General features: G+C 43.8%; 1 protein-coding gene across 1 annotated transcript in view; it reads left to right on the top strand.

The window, feature by feature from the left end:
• Nucleotides 1-20838, top strand: part of dync2h1 (dynein cytoplasmic 2 heavy chain 1) — a 557731-nt gene that overhangs the window by 223858 nt on the left and 313035 nt on the right. Inside the window, 5 exon segments of the mRNA XM_080731168.1 lie at nt 247-389; nt 3165-3246; nt 4193-4353; nt 5467-5604; nt 14574-14687. Of these exon segments, the coding sequence (XP_080587294.1) occupies nt 247-389; nt 3165-3246; nt 4193-4353; nt 5467-5604; nt 14574-14687 (638 nt within the window).

Here is a 20838-nt window from a genome sequence, read left to right as displayed (position 1 = left end):
GGTTAAATATCTGAAAACACAAATTGACATGAATCCAAAATATACTGATGATCGTGCTGTCAAACAATGACAGCACGATGGCTGCTCCATCTCTCTCTCAACTAAGGGGTCCTTGGCCTGAAAACGTTGAAGACCCCTGCTGTAGCTGCATTGTGGGTGAAAGAAAATCTTTTTACACCTGTAATCATGTGATATGTTAATATATATGATTCTCCCTGTCTGTGTCCGTCTCTCTGTGTCTGTCAGGAATCCAGCAGAACCTGCACGTGGTCCTGATCATGGACTGCTCCAACGACAGCTTCACCATCCACTGTGAGAGCAACCCGGCTCTGTACCGCCGCTGCTCCGTCCAGTGGATGGAGGGATGGTCTGAGAGCAGCATGAAGAAGGTGAGAGGGAGGGAGAGGGGGGGAGAGAGAGAGAGAGAGAGAGAGAGGGAGAGAGAGAGAGAGGGGGAGAGAGAGAGAGAGAGAGAGAGAATATCTTTTAACGGTTTGTCGTTCAGACTTGTGGGTGGTGTCATTGGACGTGGTTCAGAGTCCTTGTCCTTCATTGGTCTAGATTGGCCCCGCCCCCTCTTCTGATTGGTCGATATTTGATAGTGCCTATTTTTGGCTATATCTTAATAGGTGTAATAGCTCCGAAACTGACCCGACCCGATCCGTGGTGGGTCGGTTGTGTAATTAGTGTAATAATGTAATAATTGTGATAAGTGTGATACTGTAAGTGTAATAGGTGTAATAGGTGTAATAGGTGTAATAGTTGTAGTAGTGTAATAGCGCAATACACTTTTTTTAATACTTTTTATTGCAATAATTTCAATTTTACATTACATATTTCACATTTTATATCCACAGATGCAATATATTTTCTTTTCTCTTTTTTTTTTTTTTTACATAACACGTGCAAAAAAAACCACCTACTTAACAACACAATAGGAATACATAAAATAAAAATAAAATAAAGAGACTTTTTCGTTTGACGTCCGTGCCTAAAAACACCCTTGGTCTGAAACAAAAACACCAAAACAGAATGGACCGAAACAAAAAAAGAGGGGTTATGTGGGCATGCCATCCTTACTTGAAAGATACGCGGCCCACCTCTTTTCAAAAATGTTTTCCTTACCATTAATTCTATATGTCACCCTCTCCATAGAGTACATGTCCTCCACTTTGTCCAACCATTTATCCACCCTGGGAGGTTCCAAACTTTTCCAACCCCTTGATATTTGTTTGAGTGCTGTAATTCTCAAAATCCAGAAGAGATATAAATCTCTGCTCTGCAGACTTTGGGGACGTGTTCCCAGAAGTATATTATGGTTTTGTAAATTTTAAACTCTCCCAAATATTTGTTCTATTATTTGTGTCACTCTTGCGCAATACACTTAGTATAGTGCAATAGTGCAATAAGTTTAATAGTGTAATAGTGTATTAGTGCAATACTGTAATGTTGAAGTTTGATTGTTAAAATGGTAAATGGTAAATGGTGCATTTTATATAGCGCTTTTAATCCAAAGCGCTTTACATAGATTGTGCATTACATTCACCCATTCACACACACATTCATACACCGGTGGCAGAGGAAGCCATGCAAGGCACCAACCTACTCACCGGAGGCAATTAGGGGTTCAGAGTCTTGCCCAAGGACCCTTCGACATTAACTCAGGGGGAGCCCGGATTCGAACTGGGAACCCTTCGGGATTTATACCCTTCGTGCTCTAATACCAGTTTCTCTACCCCTGAGCTATGCCGCCCCAGTTCAATAGTGCAATAATGTAATATTGTAATAGTGCATAGTTCAATAGTGCAATAATGTAATATTGTAATAGTGCATTAAGTTTAATAGTTCAATAGTGTAATAGTGCATTAAGTTTAATAGTTCAATTGTGTAATAGTGTAATAGCGCAATAAGTTTAATAGTGTAATAGTGCAATAGCGTAATAGTGTAATAGTGCAATAAGTTTAATAGTTTAATAGTGCAATAGTGTAATGGCGCAATATGTTTAATAGTGTAATAGTGTAAAAGTGTAATAGTGCAATAAGTGTAATAACATAATAGTGTAATAGTTGTAATAGTGTAACAGTTTAATACTGTAATAAGTGTAATAGTGTAATACATGTAAAAGGTTTAATAGTGTAATAATTGTAATAAGTCTAATACTATAATAGTGTAATAGTGTAATAGTGTAATAAGCTTAATACCATCTATCTATACCATCTCTCTGAAAAGGCACATCATGGAGACATTGTATCGTCTCGACAATATTTATCACCATATCGCCCATTCCACTGGACCATGAAACACCAACCTTTTGTTGCTTGTGCCTGTATGAGTGAGTGACAAATGTGTGAGTGATTCCTGTGTCATTAAAAGTCTGCGCCCAACGTGGGGCTCGAACCCACGACCCTGAGATTAAGAGTCTCATGCTCTACCGACTGAGCTAGCCGGGCCTGTTGGACACCTGATACACACCCTATTTGATCTGACCTTTGCTATCTAATCCAGCTGAAGTGTGAACATAGCACTGACACACACACAGAAAGAGTCAGTTTAATCCACATGAACATCTACCACCACTGTTTACACATGTATTAATGTACCTTTTAGGAGGTATTATCTATCCTAGAAAAAGGCATCAGTGATTTTTGTATTAAAAGCCCACTCAGTCGATAGTTTGACTATTGTTAAAAAAAGATCCTCCCTACATATGCATTATAAACACATGAGCCTTAAATAATTTAATGACTCAAAAATGCTTTCTATGCTGCAAACAACTTTATTTGAGACAGCCAGAAAGCAAGTTATATGTACTAGCTACATTTCTGATTTGAAATGGCACAAGGGACCCCAACAAATAATGCATTCATGCATTTTAAATGTAATAAATACTGTTTATGACAACATTGTTGTTTTCCAAAATAACCTCTGCGTCGGACCATGCCACATACGTCGTGCATTGAGGAGCGGTAATTCCATGGTTTTGTTGACAACAGAGCTACCAAAGGTGTTGCCAAAAACACTACTAAAACGAATGGTACAGAGTGTGACTTAATCGACACTGGGGATATTATTATTTATGTTGGATGGTGTTTGTGTGTGTGTGTGTGTGTGTGTGTGTGTGTGTGTGTGTGCGTGTGCGTGTGCGTGTGTGTGTGTGTGTGCAGATACCTGAGCTCCTGCTGGCCAAGCAGGAGGTCGAGGTAGACAAGAGAGATGGAGAGCAGGGCGGCAAGAAGAAGATCTCAGGTAGGAGGATTGACTCTCATTCACACACAAGCACACGCACACGGGCACGTCCCGTTGTGGCAAACGCCAATAAGGCAAACGCTGATAAGGCAAATGTACTGCCCGGGTCTCCTACCATACTGATCTCCTTCTGCCGTCCCGTTAATAACCTTTTGTTATGATGAAATGTGAGCTCACCTTCATCCCATTCATGCGTTTATCGTGCGCTTGTTTATGCGCATATTTATGCGCATAAACTTTTATGCACATAAAAGTTTGCGCATAAAAGTTTGCGCACAATATGATTTATGCATATCGTGCGCATATTTATGCCCAGGCCTTACGGCCTGGGCATAAATATACCGATTGCATTCACCACGGCTTCGTAACTCGCGCGGCGCTCCGCCGGCCGCGTGCCCCTGGCCCGCTCTTTGCGGGCACTCGCGACTGCTGCGCTCGGGCGCGAAGAGCAGGACCAAGGTCCGCTGGCCTTCGCGCCACTTGCAATGTCGTGGACAATAACTGTGACATATAACCATTGTATTGCTAAAAATTCTTTATTCATTTCACCATAACAAAAGGAGGCTACTCTGTATTCGTTGGACAGTACGGTAGGAGACCCGGGCAGTACATTTGCCCAGTTTGCCTTATCACACACACCATTCCACCATCATTTCCTTAAAGGACAATTCCAGGCTAAAACATATGTCCCCCTTAATGTGTCTTTCATCATGATTGTTCCTACCTGGTTTGGTGGATTTCTGTTATTGATGCCCCTCTTCGGAGATCTCGCAGCCACGTAACGTAGCTACGTACTGTAGCTAATGCTAGCAGATCTATGTGAGCTCGTAGATCTGCTATTTTTCAATCGTTGAAGCACAAAATGCGAGCGAATCCTTGTACCCAGGGCCCAGAATTTGGTGCAACACCCCTGCACGCCCTAACCCTGACCCCTGCGTTCCCACAGGTCCCAGCCAGGGGGAGCTGTGCCATCTGTTCCTGCAGGTCCATGAGTCGTGCAGGGAGCACGGCGCCACCCCCAGCCAGTACATGGCCTTCCTGCACGTCTACACCTCCATATACAGCAGCAAGCAGAGCCAGCTCACCACCAGACAGCAGCATCTGCAGGTACAGCTGCTGTCCTACATGTGACCTGCACGCACACACGCTCACACTACAGGGCTACTGTCTGGCCCACACCAACCCCAGTAATAATGGTGGTAGGTAAGAGCAGCAACAACACTAGTATATCGTCGTTGTGGGGTGGAAATCTCGTATCTCCAAATGTTTACATTCTTTCGCAAATCATACGGTCGTCGCACAAAAGTAGTGAAAACAGCAGATATACAGGCACACAACGGCTCGCACCGCGAGGCATTGTGTGCTTGTAGATCGGCTGTTTTCACTAGTTTAAATCATTTTAAAAATCATTAAAAATTTTGGACATACAAGATTTTCACCCAACAACGACAATATCTGAACTGTCGCTGGAGTAGCAGGAACGCCGCCGTCGCCCCACGCAATGTTGTGGCCCTCGGCTTGGTACCCTAGACATAATTCGGCCCTTGGGGGAAAACTAATTGGGGAACCCTGCACTACAGCATACGTGCACTCACGCACGGCACTCAAGACATGCACACACACGTGCACGCACGCAGGCATGCACGCACACACACACACACACAACCTCACACTATGTCAGCAGGCATAGATGCGGCCACACACAGGTCAGCAAACACGCACGCATGCATGCACAGTTGCACACACAGAATTGGGTAAATCTATGCTATGAACAAACAGGAACACATGGGTACTGCCCCATAGGTCGAACTCCCGTTGGGTCGACTGAGGTTAGGGTTAGGGTTAGGTTTAGGGTTAGGTTTAGGCATAGTTTTACTGAGGTTAGGGTTAAGGTTAGGTTTAGGTGGTCGGACCAAAGGGAGTTCGACCTAAGGACATGTTACCGAACACACACACACACACACACACACACACACACACACACACACACACACACACACACACACACACACACACACACACACACACAGACGCCAGCATTGTTAGAAATGCAAAACAATATCTGGCTATGAAATATGAATCTGGACTCATTCTACCTAGAACAATCATTAAAAAAGGTTGTTACACATATGTGATATAATCCACAATGAAAACATCCCTAACTTCACTGCAAAATTGCAGCATCAGAGGCTAAATGTGATTGGCTCTCCGTGTCCTCAGGCGGGCGTGTCCAAGCTGAACGAGGCCAAGTCATTGGTGGACGAGCTGAAGAGGCGGGCCGCAGAGCAGAGCGCACTTCTCAAGACCAAACAGCAGGAGGCAGACTCTGCCCTCCAGGAGATCACCACATCAATGCAGGTGTGTGCGTGTGTCCGTTACTTGCCTGGCTCCAGCCAATAGACCCGCCCACTCTCTGAGTGGACTGCTTCTCTTGGTCTGGAATTAGCATATGACGCGTGTCTTTCTGTCGGTGTCCTGGCCAATCTGGCGCACCAACCAATGAAATCAATGCAAGACCGAGGAGGGGTGGGTCTAACTTTTGAAAATCAACAGAAACAGCGGAGGGAGGGGTGGCTCACCAGAGTTCTTAATTGCTCCCTTTGAACTTCAAAAGGGTTCTGAACTGCAGTCATTGATTGAGCCATACAAGTGTCAATAGCGCGTTAGTGATTCTCTATAATCAATGAAACATCAAAGACAATTACCTGTTTGGTGCCTGTCATAGAGGGGAGGGGGAGGGGGGAATGTTTTGTGTACACAAGTCAAACACAACCCCTCCCACCAGATCTCTTGTGATTGGGAATTTCAAATTTTAAATCCCCTCCCCTTTGAAATCTCTTGTCAATGGGACAATGTCAGACTCAAGCTCCAGCGCAGAGTCTGAAATCAGGCTAGTCCGTTACTGCACTATGGCATTCACGAATAGGGATTTTTAGTATTCGACGATTCGACCCTAAAGGTATTCAATTAGTCTAGTATTCGACGGGTGAAATATCATATTTTTGTAATCTAATAAATCACTAAAACGCTCTTTTGCAAGCCTTGAAAACAACCAGCAATTAACGGGCTAACTGTTCGTAGGCGGGACAAAAGGCGGGGTTCGTGAAATAATAGTCATCGATTGGCTGTGAGAGTTTTTTACTGGTGGCAGACCTACAGTACAAATGCACAATGTGTCGCGGATAGAAACTTTTTTTTGACATGCAACACTGTCTTACGTCTGAACATAGCATAAACATGCTGATGAAACTTGCGACAAACGAGTTCAGTTTACTTGGAAAAACTAACTGTTCAAGCCTATCCTATCTATGTTCAACAACAACCACATTTATACTGTACTGTCCATCCTTCGTTCGTTACAAGCAGTGTTGTATTGGTGATTGTTTAGCCTCGGATCCAGGCATTTAGTGATTGTTTGATGGGATGCACGTTATGTTAATGACTTCACACGCATCTTCACACCCATCCTACTATGTTAAAGACCATCAATATGTACCGAGAGTCCGAGACTCATTCCGATGTTAATGAAGGCTGGCGTGACTTGACCAATACAACAGACAAGGCTAAGATGCGTTATGATTACATGCTATTCAGTATATGTAATACACAAGCTTTACAAGATCATCATCAATTCCACTCCAATCCAAACATTATGATGAGAAATTCAAATGACAATGACGAATTTCAATTTTACATACAAGCTCAAAACGTGCCGCATTGTGATGTATCTTGAGCTTGTAGATCTACTATTTCCACTATTTTGGCTGGCTATCAACGCAAAATCTTCACACCTCAGTGTAAAGAAGTCAAAGGTCAGATGAAATGGGAAGTGTATCATTTGATTAAGATATTAGGGTTGTATCATGCCCATGGGTCTCACAGGCCCGGCTAGCTCAGTCGGTAGAGCATGAGACTCTTAATCTCAGGGTCGTGGGTTCGAGCCCCACGTTGGGCGTAGTCTTTTAATTAGTGACACAGGAATCACACAGTCCAGACAGACTCGCTCCTGTTGGCATTGTAAGATTAGCCTGATTTCAGACTCAGCTGAAGCTTAGCTTCGCGTTGGAGATATATCATATCCTTACACCTGGTCTTTGGTCTGCCACGGGGTCTCCTCCCAGTGGGACGTGCATCGAGGACCTTCCTAGGAAGGCACTCGGGGGGGCATCCTATCTCTAAGGGAGATACCAGCCACCCGTCTGAGGAAACCCATTTCGTCCCTTATACTTTCGGTCATGACCCACACAGAATTTCACTGGATGTTATTGTTTTTTCGCAGTGTGGCGTATTCCCCGCTGGCGAAAAAAAAAAACTGTTCTACTTCTCCCGACCCTTTGGTTGCGCATGTAATAAACAATATCCAAACAAAAGCATGGATTCTGACAAAGTTACGCCTGTTAAGAGCTACTGTAAAATCAATTTAAGTTTATTTCGCTGGCGGATGTAAACAGACCTGCACTGTGTGACGTAACTTGTTATCATGAACGAAAGCATGAACATAACAGTTCAAGGAAATGGACGAATCATTCATGATCCATTCTTGTGATTCATTCTTATGAATGAATCACTCATGAACGAAACATCACTAGTTTATGTAAGCCACCCCTGTGTACCCCTAGGGGTACACAGGGGTACTGCAGGGGTACGTGAGGAAACACTAGAAAATGGCATTATGTATTTTACTGTAATGGTTAATGATACCACACAGACAGCATGTGTGTGAACCTGCTCATCTGTACATTTCTAAACCAAATGACATCCATTACTTGACTAGTAGTAACTGTTATTGAATAGGAAGATGTGCCATTATGCTGTCTTATTCATCTCATCTCATATTGGCATTGAAACTGGGCTTTTGATGTCAATTTTGCTGTAGTCAGGGGCAGTGGTGTAAAGTAACTAAGTACATTTAATTAAGTAATGTACTTAAGTTATTTGTACTTTACTTGAGTATTTCCAATTTCCAGCACTTTTACTTCTACTCCACTACATCTCGAATCCAAATGTTGTACTTTTACTCCACTACATGTATTTGAAAACTTTAGTCTCTAGTTACTTTGCAGATACAAATTATAATATTATAAAACACACATAAACCACTTTAGCCCTATTTCATACCTAGGCTGTTTGAAAATAGCCGATCTACAAGCTCACAACGTGTCACATCGCGACGCGTTGTGAGCTTGTAGATCGGCTATTTTCAAACATTTAGTACTTTTACTTTTGGTACTTTAAGTACATTTTGATGCCAATACTTTCCTACTTTTGCTCAAGCACACTTTGAATTCTGTACTTTTATTTGTAACGGAATAGTGAAGGGGGTGCTTGGCTTCTGAAATCGGTATAAGGGTGGTACTGTAGCCAAAAAAGATTGAGAACCATTGCTCTAGATCAGCGCTACTCAACCCGCGGCCCGCGGGCCGCATGCCGTCATGACCATACCAATAAAAATATGATTTTTCTAAGCCTGTCAAAGTTAACGCGCAACGCAAAATGCGGTGAAGTTTGAGCCTCGGTGGACTCCGTAGTCAGGAAGCGAATGTAGTCAACGCACAGAACACAGCCTTAACACAGCACTGCGGAGATGCTACAAACTATTGTACAACGAGACGGTCAGACAGACAAATCTGCGGAGATTTTGCAGCAGACAACCACAGTCGGGCTCACTGGAGTGGAGACGCATGACGGTCGTGCGATATGAACGCTCGCGACCGTCATTGCACACATTCCAACAGCAGCCAGGGAACTATATGCTTGTACCCCAAATGGGGAAGTTTTCATTAATAGGACGGATTTAAAATAAATAGACGTTTATACTTATTCAATCACTCAAACCCCAGCATCCCTATTCTTGGGGGACATTCACCAAAAATAGCCGATCTACAAGCTCACCACAAGATGCATTGTGAGCTTGTAGATCGGCTATTTTTGGTTAAGAGTTGTTGTTTTATGGAAAAACTAGACCAGGTCACCTGGACGTGCCAGACCCGCAATGAAAACTAGTATGGCACTGAACTAACACATTAACACACAGGATTTTATAGTCTCAGCAACAAAGCGTAGTGAGCTTGTAGATCGGCTGTTTTCACTAGTATGGCACTGAACTAACACATGAACACACAGGATTGTATAGGCTGAGCAGCTGGAAATGTTTGTGAGCTTGGAGATGGGCTGAGGAATTTATAGTGTCAGCAGCTCGTCAGCCAACTCAACTCAGCTGGTCCTGTACAGGTGACGGCACTCAAGGCAATCAGCCCAGCAAGGGAAGGGAGGGGCAGATGAGCAGACAGGCACATGAGGAAAAGAGGGACAGGCAGAGGAGGAAAAGAGGGACCGACAGACCGACCGACAGACAAAGCCTTATGTAGGCCGACCCCCTGGGTCTGGCAATAACTCAAGCAAAGTTCAACTCAGCCAGTTGTACTGTACTTGTAAAACAGTTTGATGCTTTGAGCTTTGTAATTTAAACACAACTAACTGCTCATTGAAGGAGATTGACCAAAAATAGCCGATCTACAAGCTCCAATGAATCTTGTGGTGAGCTTGTAGATCGGCTATTTTTGGTGAATGTCCCCCAAGAATAGGGATGCTGGGGTTTGAGTGATTGAATAATAAGTATAAACGTCTATTTATTTTAAATCCGTCCTATTAATGAAAAGGATCGTTATTGGCATGAGAAAACATACCTTTACATTGCCAAAGTTCACTAGCTTTGCATACCCAGACACAGGGGAGGTTACAAAAAGATTGAACCAGATCTGTTCATGTTCACTTCAGATTTTGTGAATAAAGCCTAATTTGATCAAATTCGATAATTTCTTCATTCCATCCATAATCTTTTGGTTCAATGAGGTTTGGCCTGGCTTATATAGATGGAAATGTGGCTGTTTTCTGTGTGTTTCCTTAATTATTAAGCTTGTCATGAAGCCTGTTACAAAATCATTGTAAACATCCAAAATAGGACCGTCATTTTTAGGTTGCGGCCCTTTGGACTTTTGGTATTTTGCTGAGTGGCCCCTGAGCCTTCCTAAGTTGAGTAGCCCTGCTCTAGATCGTTTGCCATTTTTGCTTAGATGACACTCGCTTCCTCCTCTCCTCTCCTCTCCTCTCCTCTCCTCTCCTCTCCTCTCCTCTCCTCTCTGTTGTGACCGCATTCTCTTTCATCTCGCTGGCAGTTTGTTCGTCCTCCCTCCTCATTACCTGCATTGTGTACAAAGACGGGAGCTCAACTTTTGCCGTTAGTTAAAACCTCACGCATCTCTCTCGCTCTCTCTCTCTCTCTCTCTCTCTCTCTCTCTCTCTCTCTCTCTCTCTAACCCTAACCCTAACCCTAACCCAGTGTGATATTTCTCGGTCCAAATGAGGAGGAGCGCGTGTGTGTGTGTGTGTGTGTGTGTAGGGGGGTACGGGAGGAACGGTTGAAGGGAGGAGAGAGGGAATGGAGAGATGGGGAGCTGGAGGGTGGTTTGAGGTGGGGAAAACCAGTGGTGGAAAAAGTACTCCAATTTTTTTACTTGAGTAAAAATATCTATACTGCAATGTAGAAATACTCCGTTACAAGTACAAGTCCGGAATTCAAAATGTACAAAGTAAATGTATAAAAGTACAATATGTTTGAAAATAGCCGATCTACAAGCTCACAGCGCGTCGCGATGCGACGCGTTGTGAGCTTGTAGATCGGCTGTTTTCAAATAGCCACGGTATAGGCTAAAGTGCATTAATGTATGATTTATAATATAATCATTTATATCTGCAAAGTAACTAGTAACTCAAGTTTTCAAATAATTGTAGTGGAGTAAAGCTGGTTGCACACTGCTGCGTTTTTCGGGCCGAATATCGGAGTGAATTTCGGAGCGCGCAAATAAAAGATCAACCTCACGTTATGTCAGTCACGTTTGCACACTGCCGCCCGTTTCACGCACCACTCAGTCCCTTGCTCTATCTCTCTCTCTCTCTCTCTCCTTGCCCTGAAAAACGCATTTCGCAACGAAAAACGCAGCAGTGTGCAACCAGCTTAAAAGTACAATATTTGGATCCAAGATGTAGTGGAGTAGAAGTAAAAATACTGAAAACTGAAAATACTCAAGCAAATACCTAAAAAATGTACTTAAGTACAGCACTTAAGTAAATGTACTTAGTTACTTTACACCACTGGGGAAAACCAGAGAAAGCGAGGTGGAGGAAGTAATCATATGTTTTACTTAAGTATAAGTAGCTATACCACATGTATAAATACTCTGTCACAAGTAAAAGTCCTGTATTCCAACTGGTGAAACTTCGCTATTTCTACCTGTCGTTACTTGGACTATACGGGAGGGTCACCAGCGTCGGCAGGTTAGCATTTCACCAGGTTAGCATTTCACCAGGTTAGCATTTCACCAGGTTAGCATTTCACCAGGTCAGTCTAACCTAACGCAGACATTCTATGCTGCCCGGCACATCTCACCGGGTCCTCCGGCGTCTCGAAATGACGCGGAGGGGGACATGACTAGGGTTGGGTATCCTCGGCGATACTTTTAATGGTATCGATTCACTGACGTCGATACTATCGAGTATCGGTTCACGTAAAAACGAACGATACCTTGTTTCGATACTTTTGAATGCACCCCTTGCCGGTCACATCTGTAACAGTTGGGCTGCTGAAAGTTTAATGACTGCTTTAGTAGGCTACACTCGTTACTGTGAAAATAGCCGAGAATAGCCTATAATGTTTATTATTATGATAATGATCCAACGTCTATAAAATAGCCCATAGAAAAAGGCAAATAATAATTATAATGATAATAATGAATAAAAAGTATCGAAAAAGGTATCGTATCGATTCCCAGGTATCGAAAAAGGTATCGTATCGATTAAAAGGTGAATGATACCCAATTACCCATCCCTAGACATGACTCCTGCTGCTGTCCGCTTTGAGTAAATCCGCGGTGGAAAACGAGTGATAAATCATAGTTACTTTCCATCACTATGAGAGAGAGAGAGAGAGAGAGAGAGAGAGAGAGAGAGAGAGAGAGAGAGAGAGATGGTTCGACTGTGTCAAATGCAGTCTGTCTGTCTGTCTGTCTATTCTTTAAACCATACAATATAATCATCGCTCACAAGGGACCCGGGAGGCGGACCGACGCATGAAATGAGAGAATCATTTACATTTGTACAGGCCCACTGCGCCTCTCTCTCTCCCGCCACGTTTGACAAAGTGTGGCTTTGCTTTGATTGATTAATTCTTATTCCTGACGTGTTTAAAATCTAATAGAAAGTCTGTCTGAAAAAGTTAAGCGGCACAAAGTCTCCCAGGTAACGCAGGAGTCAGACGAGGATAGCGTTGCGGTCGGACAGAAACCTTGTATCTCCGTAAATATTATATCAATGTTTTGTAATTGTTAATTTTTCTTTCTTAAATGAATGTCCTACAGTACTTCATCATACAAGAGTGTTTCTCAAAAGTAGCGCGAATAGCCCGAGCTTGTATCGGCTACTTTGACTATTTTAATTTGAAAAGGTACGGATTATTTAAAGAAAGGAACGGTTATGGACATATGAGGTGTCCACCCGACAACAGGATAACAGAAGCTACTTCAGGATCCTCCAGCTAAACGAGGACAGATGTACATAATGTATGAGCTTCAGACACATGTAGACATTCTCCCACAAGTCGTCCCCGTCGGGCGGAAACCTGGAGTCCAAAGCTGTTCCTGTTGTTATTGTCATTTTAACCCATTTAGACCCGAGGACACGTCTTCTAAATCCTAACAGTTTTTCTGAAATAATTAAGTTGCTAGTCAGGCCGGGAATTTCATCATTTTAGGGGCAAGGTCACTTGGCCCTTGGTGTTGTCCATTGTTTGAGGGCACAAAGGCTAATGCCAACAGTGTTATGGATGATCTAATCTAATCTGCAGTGAAATACATAAATGATAGTATTTACAATCTGATCCTTGCTCAGCCCGAGTCCCCATGGTTTAAAGATGGGGACTCTGGGAGTTAAGATTTCAGAATCTCAACTGAAACTACATGACAAGAAAGAAACGCAGATGTCTACTATACATATTGACAAGAAGGAGAAAGTGGTACAGTCAGCTGGCCTCAGGGAATGCAATTTTTTTTGGAGGGGCAGAAGGGCGTGATTCAAAACAGCGGCGCAGTTCGGCCAGTGGAGACGCCCCCTCTCGTTCCGCTTGCTTCTGATTGGCCTAAGCCCGTGGCGGAACCCGGGTGGGGACGCTGTCATCTCTGTCAGGCGCGTATCGCTTTACTTTAACAACGTTATAAGTTATCTTGAGTATGACAGTAGTTCGGGTTTAATGTTAAAGTAAAGGCGAATTCGAATAAGCTTTAAGGAAATGCTGAGTATGAACGTTAATTCACATTTTATGGTTTCCTTAATTGTTTCCTACAGCCCATGTTTTACAAATGTATTACATTTTTGGCTGTTGTAAATAAACAGTTCATTCTAGTAGTGAACAAAACAAGACAGTATATTTTTATCTTTTCAAAGTGTGTTGTGAGCCGTTTTCACTAATTCTAATTTCTCTTTTGTACCATGCCAACCCATTAAAAAAACACCCAGCACAGAAGATAAATAAAATGAGAGGCCTTTCACAGTACAGTGTCAAGTTTATTTTGAGCACAGCACAAAAGTGTCAAGTGCAGGCTTTAACAGTTTTTTTTGTATATGCGTGTGTGTTGTTAAGAGGGGCGTCTCTATAGAGTATAGGGGCGTCTCCACTAGCCGAACTGCGCCGCTGTTTTGAATCACGCGGCAGAAGGCCAAACTGAGAGTCAATGGCGTCCATGGCCTTCATGAAATTCCTGCCCTGGTTGCTATATTACGAGGGCTTGGAGCATTAAAGGGCCTAAGTGAAATTCTCAGAATTGTACAGGACAGCTTCCCATCTAACTATTAATTTACGGAATGTCCATCCACCGTCCGTCCGCATGCTGACAACACTGATTCTAAACAGTGTCGCCGCAATGCGACGCATTGTGAGCTTGGAGGTCGGCTATTTTCGATGCTTGACTTCTACACAGTGAGGGCAATTCTTTCAACATAAGATGCTGCATTCAAGTTCAGCAGAGTTTGGACAAGGCAATTCTCTTGAACGCTGCCTTCAGGTATGGCATGGAAAGAGGGCATTTGCATTTCTTTCACCATAGTAAAAACTGCATTCATGGTCTGGAGAGGGCACTTAATTACAGACAGGTAAAAGGGCAGGGGCTCAAGCCCCCATTGATGTCTATGTGTGCACGTGCCTGAATAGGAGAGAAAAGGGCGTCTGAAGCTAAACAAACAAATCAATAAACTAACAAAAACCACGGTGCGTTCCGCAGAACGCCAGTGACCAGAAGACGGAGATGGAGAAGATCAAGGGGAAGATGGCGCAGGAGGTGTCCAAGATCGGCGAGAGGAAGGCCAAGATCGATGAGGAGCTGAAGGAAGTGCAGGCAAGCAGAAACACTGTTTCACTGTTATGGTCCTTATTACTGTTGTTGTCCTTATTACTGTTATAGTCCTTATTACTGTTATGGTCCTTATTACTGTTATAGTCCTTATTACTGTTATGGTCCTTATTACTGTTATAGTCCTTACTGTTATAGTCCTTATTACTGTTATAGTCCTTATTACTGTTATAGTCCTTATTACTGTTATGGTCCTTATTACTGTTGTTGTCCTTATTACTGTTATAGTCCTTATTACTGTTATGGTCCTTATTACTGTTATAGTCCTTATTACTGTTATGGTCCTTATTACTGTTATAGTCCTTATTACTGTTGTTGTCCTTATTACTGTTATAGTCCTTATTACTGTTATAGTCCTTATTACTGTTGTTGTGCACAGCAGATGTGCTGCTCACACACTTATACGGTCAGGGGTGTCGCACCAAATTCTGGGCCCTGGGTACAAGGATTCACTGCGTTATTTTGTGCTTTAAAGAGGTGGTGCCATGATTCCCCCCCCCCCCCTCTAAAACATGATTATCAGGTATTATGATTATACTAGGAGGAAGATTTTTTCCAAAAAAGTATACAGAAAGAGTTAAAATTGGGTTTTTATGTGGCCACACCCCCAGTTCATTAAGTATGCATGGATGTCATGGTGGGTGGTGACCCAGCTGAAGTTAGCCACACCCCACAGTGTTGGGTGAATGGTAATTAGGGGAGGAGTTGATACTGTGACATACTTAGTATGTGTTTTTTTAACTGATACTTTTGACCACAAGGTGGCAGCCTCCAAGAGAAAACAAACAAATACCAAGAGAATACATAATTGCTCCTAAAAACCACACCAGGGGGTCTAATGAAGCACTTTCAACCTCCTAGACAGATGCAAAACAGAAAAAGTACAAAACTATGGCACCACCTCTTTAATTATTGAAAAAACAGCAGATATACAAGCTCACAGTGCGGCTGCAGCAGACCCATCTCAAAATATTTAGTTCCAGGGACCCCCCAGAAGCAAAAATTTGAGTTACAAATGTTCACTTAAAAAATACATATATTCAAAGATTTGCACACATTTTCACGACTTTTCAAAAATAGCAGATCTACAAGCTCGCAGCGTGGCACTCGGTGCCGCGCTGTGAGCTTGTCTATCTGCTATTTTTCAATAGCTAAAATATAGAATAATGAAGGCCGCTCCACCTTGGGCCCTAGTAACTCAGTCCCACTTTCCCCCCCGTGTGACGCCCCTGTTCATTATTACTGTGGTTCACAGCAAATGTGCAGCTCACACACTTATACGGTCCTTATCCTTCTTTTATTTGTTTTACTGTGTTTATTGGATTTTCCGTTGAAGCATTACAATCAAAGTTGGTACAACACAGACAAGTAATAGCTTCCTCCACTGCAATCCATCAAAGGTTTACCTCATTTGCCTTAACCACTTAAAGGAGTAGTTCACCACTTCACCCCCAAAATGACAAAAAATGTGGAGTCTTGAGTTCAATACAATCTTTTTCTGTTTTGTTGTCGCATTCCTAAGACAATAATTTGATTACAATAAATGTACTCCCATTGATTCCGGATGGGGACCATCCAGAATCAGTGGGGGTAAATTTACCATAATCACAATTTTGAAATGCGACAAATACAAAAAAACTCAAGTCTCCATGGCGTGAATAATCCGTTGAGTGCCACACACACACACACACACACACACACACACACACACACACACACACACACACACACACACACACACACACTTACTCACCTAGATTGTTTCCCATTTTTGGAGTGGTGGAGCCGCCTGCCAATGTTTCGCTTTGTCTGTCTGTCTGTCTGTCTGTCTGTCTGTCCCTGTGGCCAAGTGGCGCGCTATGTTTCATTAGTACAACGGTGGGTGGCCGGAGTTATGTTTCATTAGTACAACGGTGGGTGGCCGGAGTTATGTTTCATTAGTACAACGGTGCGTGGCCGGAGTTATGTTTCATTAGTACAACGGTGGGTGGCCGGAGTTATGTTTCATTAGTACAACGGTGCGTGGCCGGAGTTATGTTTCATTAGTACAACGGTGCGTGGCCGGAGTTATGTTTCATTAGTACACCGGTGGGTGGCCGGAGTTATGTTTCTTTAGTACAACGGTGCGTGGCCGGAGTTATGTTTCATTAGTACAACGGTGCGTGGCCAGAGTTATGTTTCATTAGTACAACGGTGTGTGGCCGGAGTTATGTTTCATTAGTACAACGGTGCGTGGCCAGAGTTATGTTTCATTAGTACAACGGTGGGTGGCCAGAGTTATGTTTCATTAGTACAACGGTGGGTGGCCGGAGTTATGTTTCATTAGTACAACGGTGCGTGGCTGGAGTTATGTTTCATTAGTACAACGGTGTGTGGCCAGAGTTATGTTTCATTAGTACAACGGTGCGTGGCTGGAGTTATGTTTCATTAGTACAACGGTGCGTGGCCGGAGTTATGTTTCATTAGTACACCGGTGGGTGGCCAGAGTTATGTTTCATTAGTACAACGGTGCGTGGCCGAAGTTATGTTTCATTAGTACACCGGTGTGTGGCCGGAGTTATGTTTCATTAGTACACCGGTGGGTGGCCAGAGTTATGTTTCATTAGTACAACGGTGTGTGGCCAGAGTTATGTTTCATTAGTACAACGGTGCGTGGCTGGAGTTATGTTTCATTAGTACAACGGTGCGTGGCCGGAGTTATGTTTCATTAGTACACCGGTGGGTGGCCAGAGTTATGTTTCATTAGTACAACGGTGCGTGGCCGGAGTTATGTTTCTTTAGTACAACGGTGCGTGGCCGGAGTTATGTTTCTTTAGTACAACGGTGCGTGGCCGGAGTTATGTTTCATTAGTACAAACGTGCGTGGCCGGAGTTATGTTTCTTTAGTACAACGGTGCGTGGCTGGAGTTATGTTTCTTTAGTACAACGGTGCGTAGCCAGAGTTATGTTTCATTAGTACAACGGTGCATGGCCGGAGTTATGTTTCTTTAGTACAACGGTGCGTAGCCGGAGTTATGTTTCATTAGTACAACGGTGTGTGGCCGGAGTTATGTTTCTTTAGTACAACGGTGCGTGGCCGGAGTTATGTTTCATTAGTACAACGGTGGGTGGCCGGAGTTATGTTTCATTAGTACAACGGTGTGTGGCCAGAGTTATGTTTCATTAGTACAACGGTGCGTAGCCGGAGTTATGTTTCTTTAGTACAACGGTGCGTAGCCAGAGTTATGTTTCATTAGTACAACGGTGCATGGCCGGAGTTATGTTTCTTTAGTACAACGGTGCGTAGCCGGAGTTATGTTTCATTAGTACAACGGTGTGTGGCCGGAGTTATGTTTCTTTAGTACAACGGTGCGTGGCCGGAGTTATGTTTCATTAGTACAACGGTGGGTGGCCGGAGTTATGTTTCATTAGTACAACGGTGCGTGGCCGGAGTTATGTTTCATTAGTACAACGGTGCGTGGCCGGAGTTATGTTTCATTAGTACAACGGTGGGTGGCCGGAGTTATGTTTCATTAGTACAACGGTGCGTGGCCGGAGTTATGTTTCATTAGTACAACGGTGCGTGGCCGGAGTTATGTTTCATTAGTACAACGGTGTGTTGCCGGAGTTATGTTTCTTTAGTACAACGGTGTGTGGCCGGAGTTATGTTTCATTAGTACAACGGTGCGTGGCCGGAGTTATGTTTCATTAGTACAACGGTGTGTGGCCGGAGTTATGTTTCATTAGTACTACGGTGTGTGGCCGGAGTTATGTTTCATTAGTACTACGGTGTGTGGCCGGAGTTATGTTTCATTAGTACAATGGTGTGTGGCCGGAGTTATGTTTCATTAGTACAACGGTGTGTGGCCGGAGTTATGTTTCATTAGTACAACGGTGCGTGGCCGGAGTTATGTTTCATTAGTACAACGGTGTGTGGCCAGAGTTATGTTTCATTAGTACAACGGTGCGTGACCGGAGTTATGTTTCATTAGTACAACGGTGCGTGGCCGGAGTTATGTTTCATTAGTACAACGGTGCGTGGCCGGAGTTATGTTTCATTAGTACTACGGTGTGTGGCGGGAGTTATGTTTCATTAGTACAACGGTGCGTGGCCGGAGTTATGTTTCATTAGTACTACGGTGTGTGGCGGGAGTTATGTTTCATTAGTACAACGGTGCGTGGCCGGAGTTATGTTTCATTAGTACAACGGTGCGTGGCCGGAGTTATGTTTCATTAGTACAACGGTGCGTGGCCGGAGTTATGTTTCATTAGTACTACGGTGTGTGGCGGGAGTTATGTTTCATTAGTACAACGGTGGGTGGCCGGAGTTATGTTTCATTAGTACAACGGTGCGTGGCCGGAGTTATGTTTCATTAGTACAACGGTGCGTGGCCGGAGTTATGTTTCATTAGTACTACGGTGCGTGGCCGGAGTTATGTTTCATTAGTACAACGGTGTGTGGCCGGAGTTATGTTTCATTAGTACACCGGTGGGTGGCCGGAGTTATGTTTCTTTAGTACAACGGTGCGTGGCCGGAGTTATGTTTCATTAGTACAACGGTGTGTGGCCGGAGTTATGTTTCTTTAGTACAACGGTGCGTGGCCGGAGTTATGTTTCATTAGTACAACGGTGTGTGGCCGGAGTTATGTTTCATTAGTACTACGGTGCGTGGCCGGAGTTATGTTTCATTAGTACTACGGTGCGTGGCCGGAGTTATGTTTCATTAGTACTACGGTGCGTGGCCGGAGTTATGTTTCATTAGTACTACGGTGCGTGGCCGGAGTTATGTTTCATTAGTACAACGGTGCGTGGCCGGAGTTATGTTTCTTAAGTACAATGGTGTGTGGCCGGAGTTATGTTTCTTTAGTACAATGGTGTGTGGCCGGAGTTATGTTTCTTTAGTACAATGGTGTGTGGCCGGAGTTATGTTTCTTTAGTACAACGGTGCGTAGCCAGAGTTATGTTTCATTAGTACAACGGTGCATGGCCGGAGTTATGTTTCTTTAGTACAATGGTGTGTGGCCGGAGTTATGTTTCTTTAGTACAATGGTGTGTGGCCGGAGTTATGTTTCTTTAGTACAATGGTGTGTGGCCGGAGTTATGTTTCTTTAGTACAACGGTGCGTAGCCGGAGTTATGTTTCTTTAGTACAACGGTGCGTAGCCAGAGTTATGTTTCATTAGTACAACGGTGCATGGCCGGAGTTATGTTTCTTTAGTACAACGGTGCGTAGCCGGAGTTATGTTTCATTAGTACAACGGTGTGTGGCCGGAGTTATGTTTCTTTAGTACAACGGTGCATGGCCGGAGTTATGTTTCATTAGTACAACGGTGGGTGGCCGGAGTTATGTTTCATTAGTACAACGGTGCGTGGCCGGAGTTATGTTTCATTAGTACAACGGTGCGTGGCCGGAGTTATGTTTCATTAGTACAACGGTGGGTGGCCGGAGTTATGTTTCATTAGTACACCGGTGGGTGGCCGGAGTTATGTTTCATTAGTACAACGGTGCGTGGCCGGAGTTATGTTTCATTAGTACAACGGTGCGTGGCCGGAGTTATGTTTCATTAGTACAACGGTGTGTTGCCGGAGTTATGTTTCTTTAGTACAACGGTGTGTGGCCGGAGTTATGTTTCATTAGTACAACGGTGCGTGGCCGGAGTTATGTTTCATTAGTACAACGGTGTGTTGCCGGAGTTATGTTTCATTAGTACTACGGTGTGTGGCCGGAGTTATGTTTCATTAGTACTACGGTGTGTGGCCGGAGTTATGTTTCATTAGTACAACGGTGTGTGGCCGGAGTTATGTTTCATTAGTACAACGGTGCGTGGCCGGAGTTATGTTTCATTAGTACAACGGTGCGTGGCCAGAGTTATGTTTCATTAGTACAACGGTGCGTGACCGGAGTTATGTTTCATTAGTACAACGGTGCGTGGCCGGAGTTATGTTTCATTAGTACAACGGTGCGTGGCCGGAGTTATGTTTCATTAGTACTACGGTGTGTGGCGGGAGTTATGTTTCATTAGTACAACGGTGCGTGGCCGGAGTTATGTTTCATTAGTACTACGGTGTGTGGCGGGAGTTATGTTTCATTAGTACAACGGTGCGTGGCCGGAGTTATGTTTCATTAGTACAACGGTGCGTGGCCGGAGTTATGTTTC

Source organism: Nannobrachium achirus (genome assembly GCF_963921795.1).
Source record: "Nannobrachium achirus genome assembly, chromosome: 8".
Classification (NCBI taxonomy): domain Eukaryota; kingdom Metazoa; phylum Chordata; class Actinopteri; order Myctophiformes; family Myctophidae; genus Nannobrachium; species Nannobrachium achirus.
This window is presented reverse-complemented; position numbering and strand designations above follow the sequence as displayed.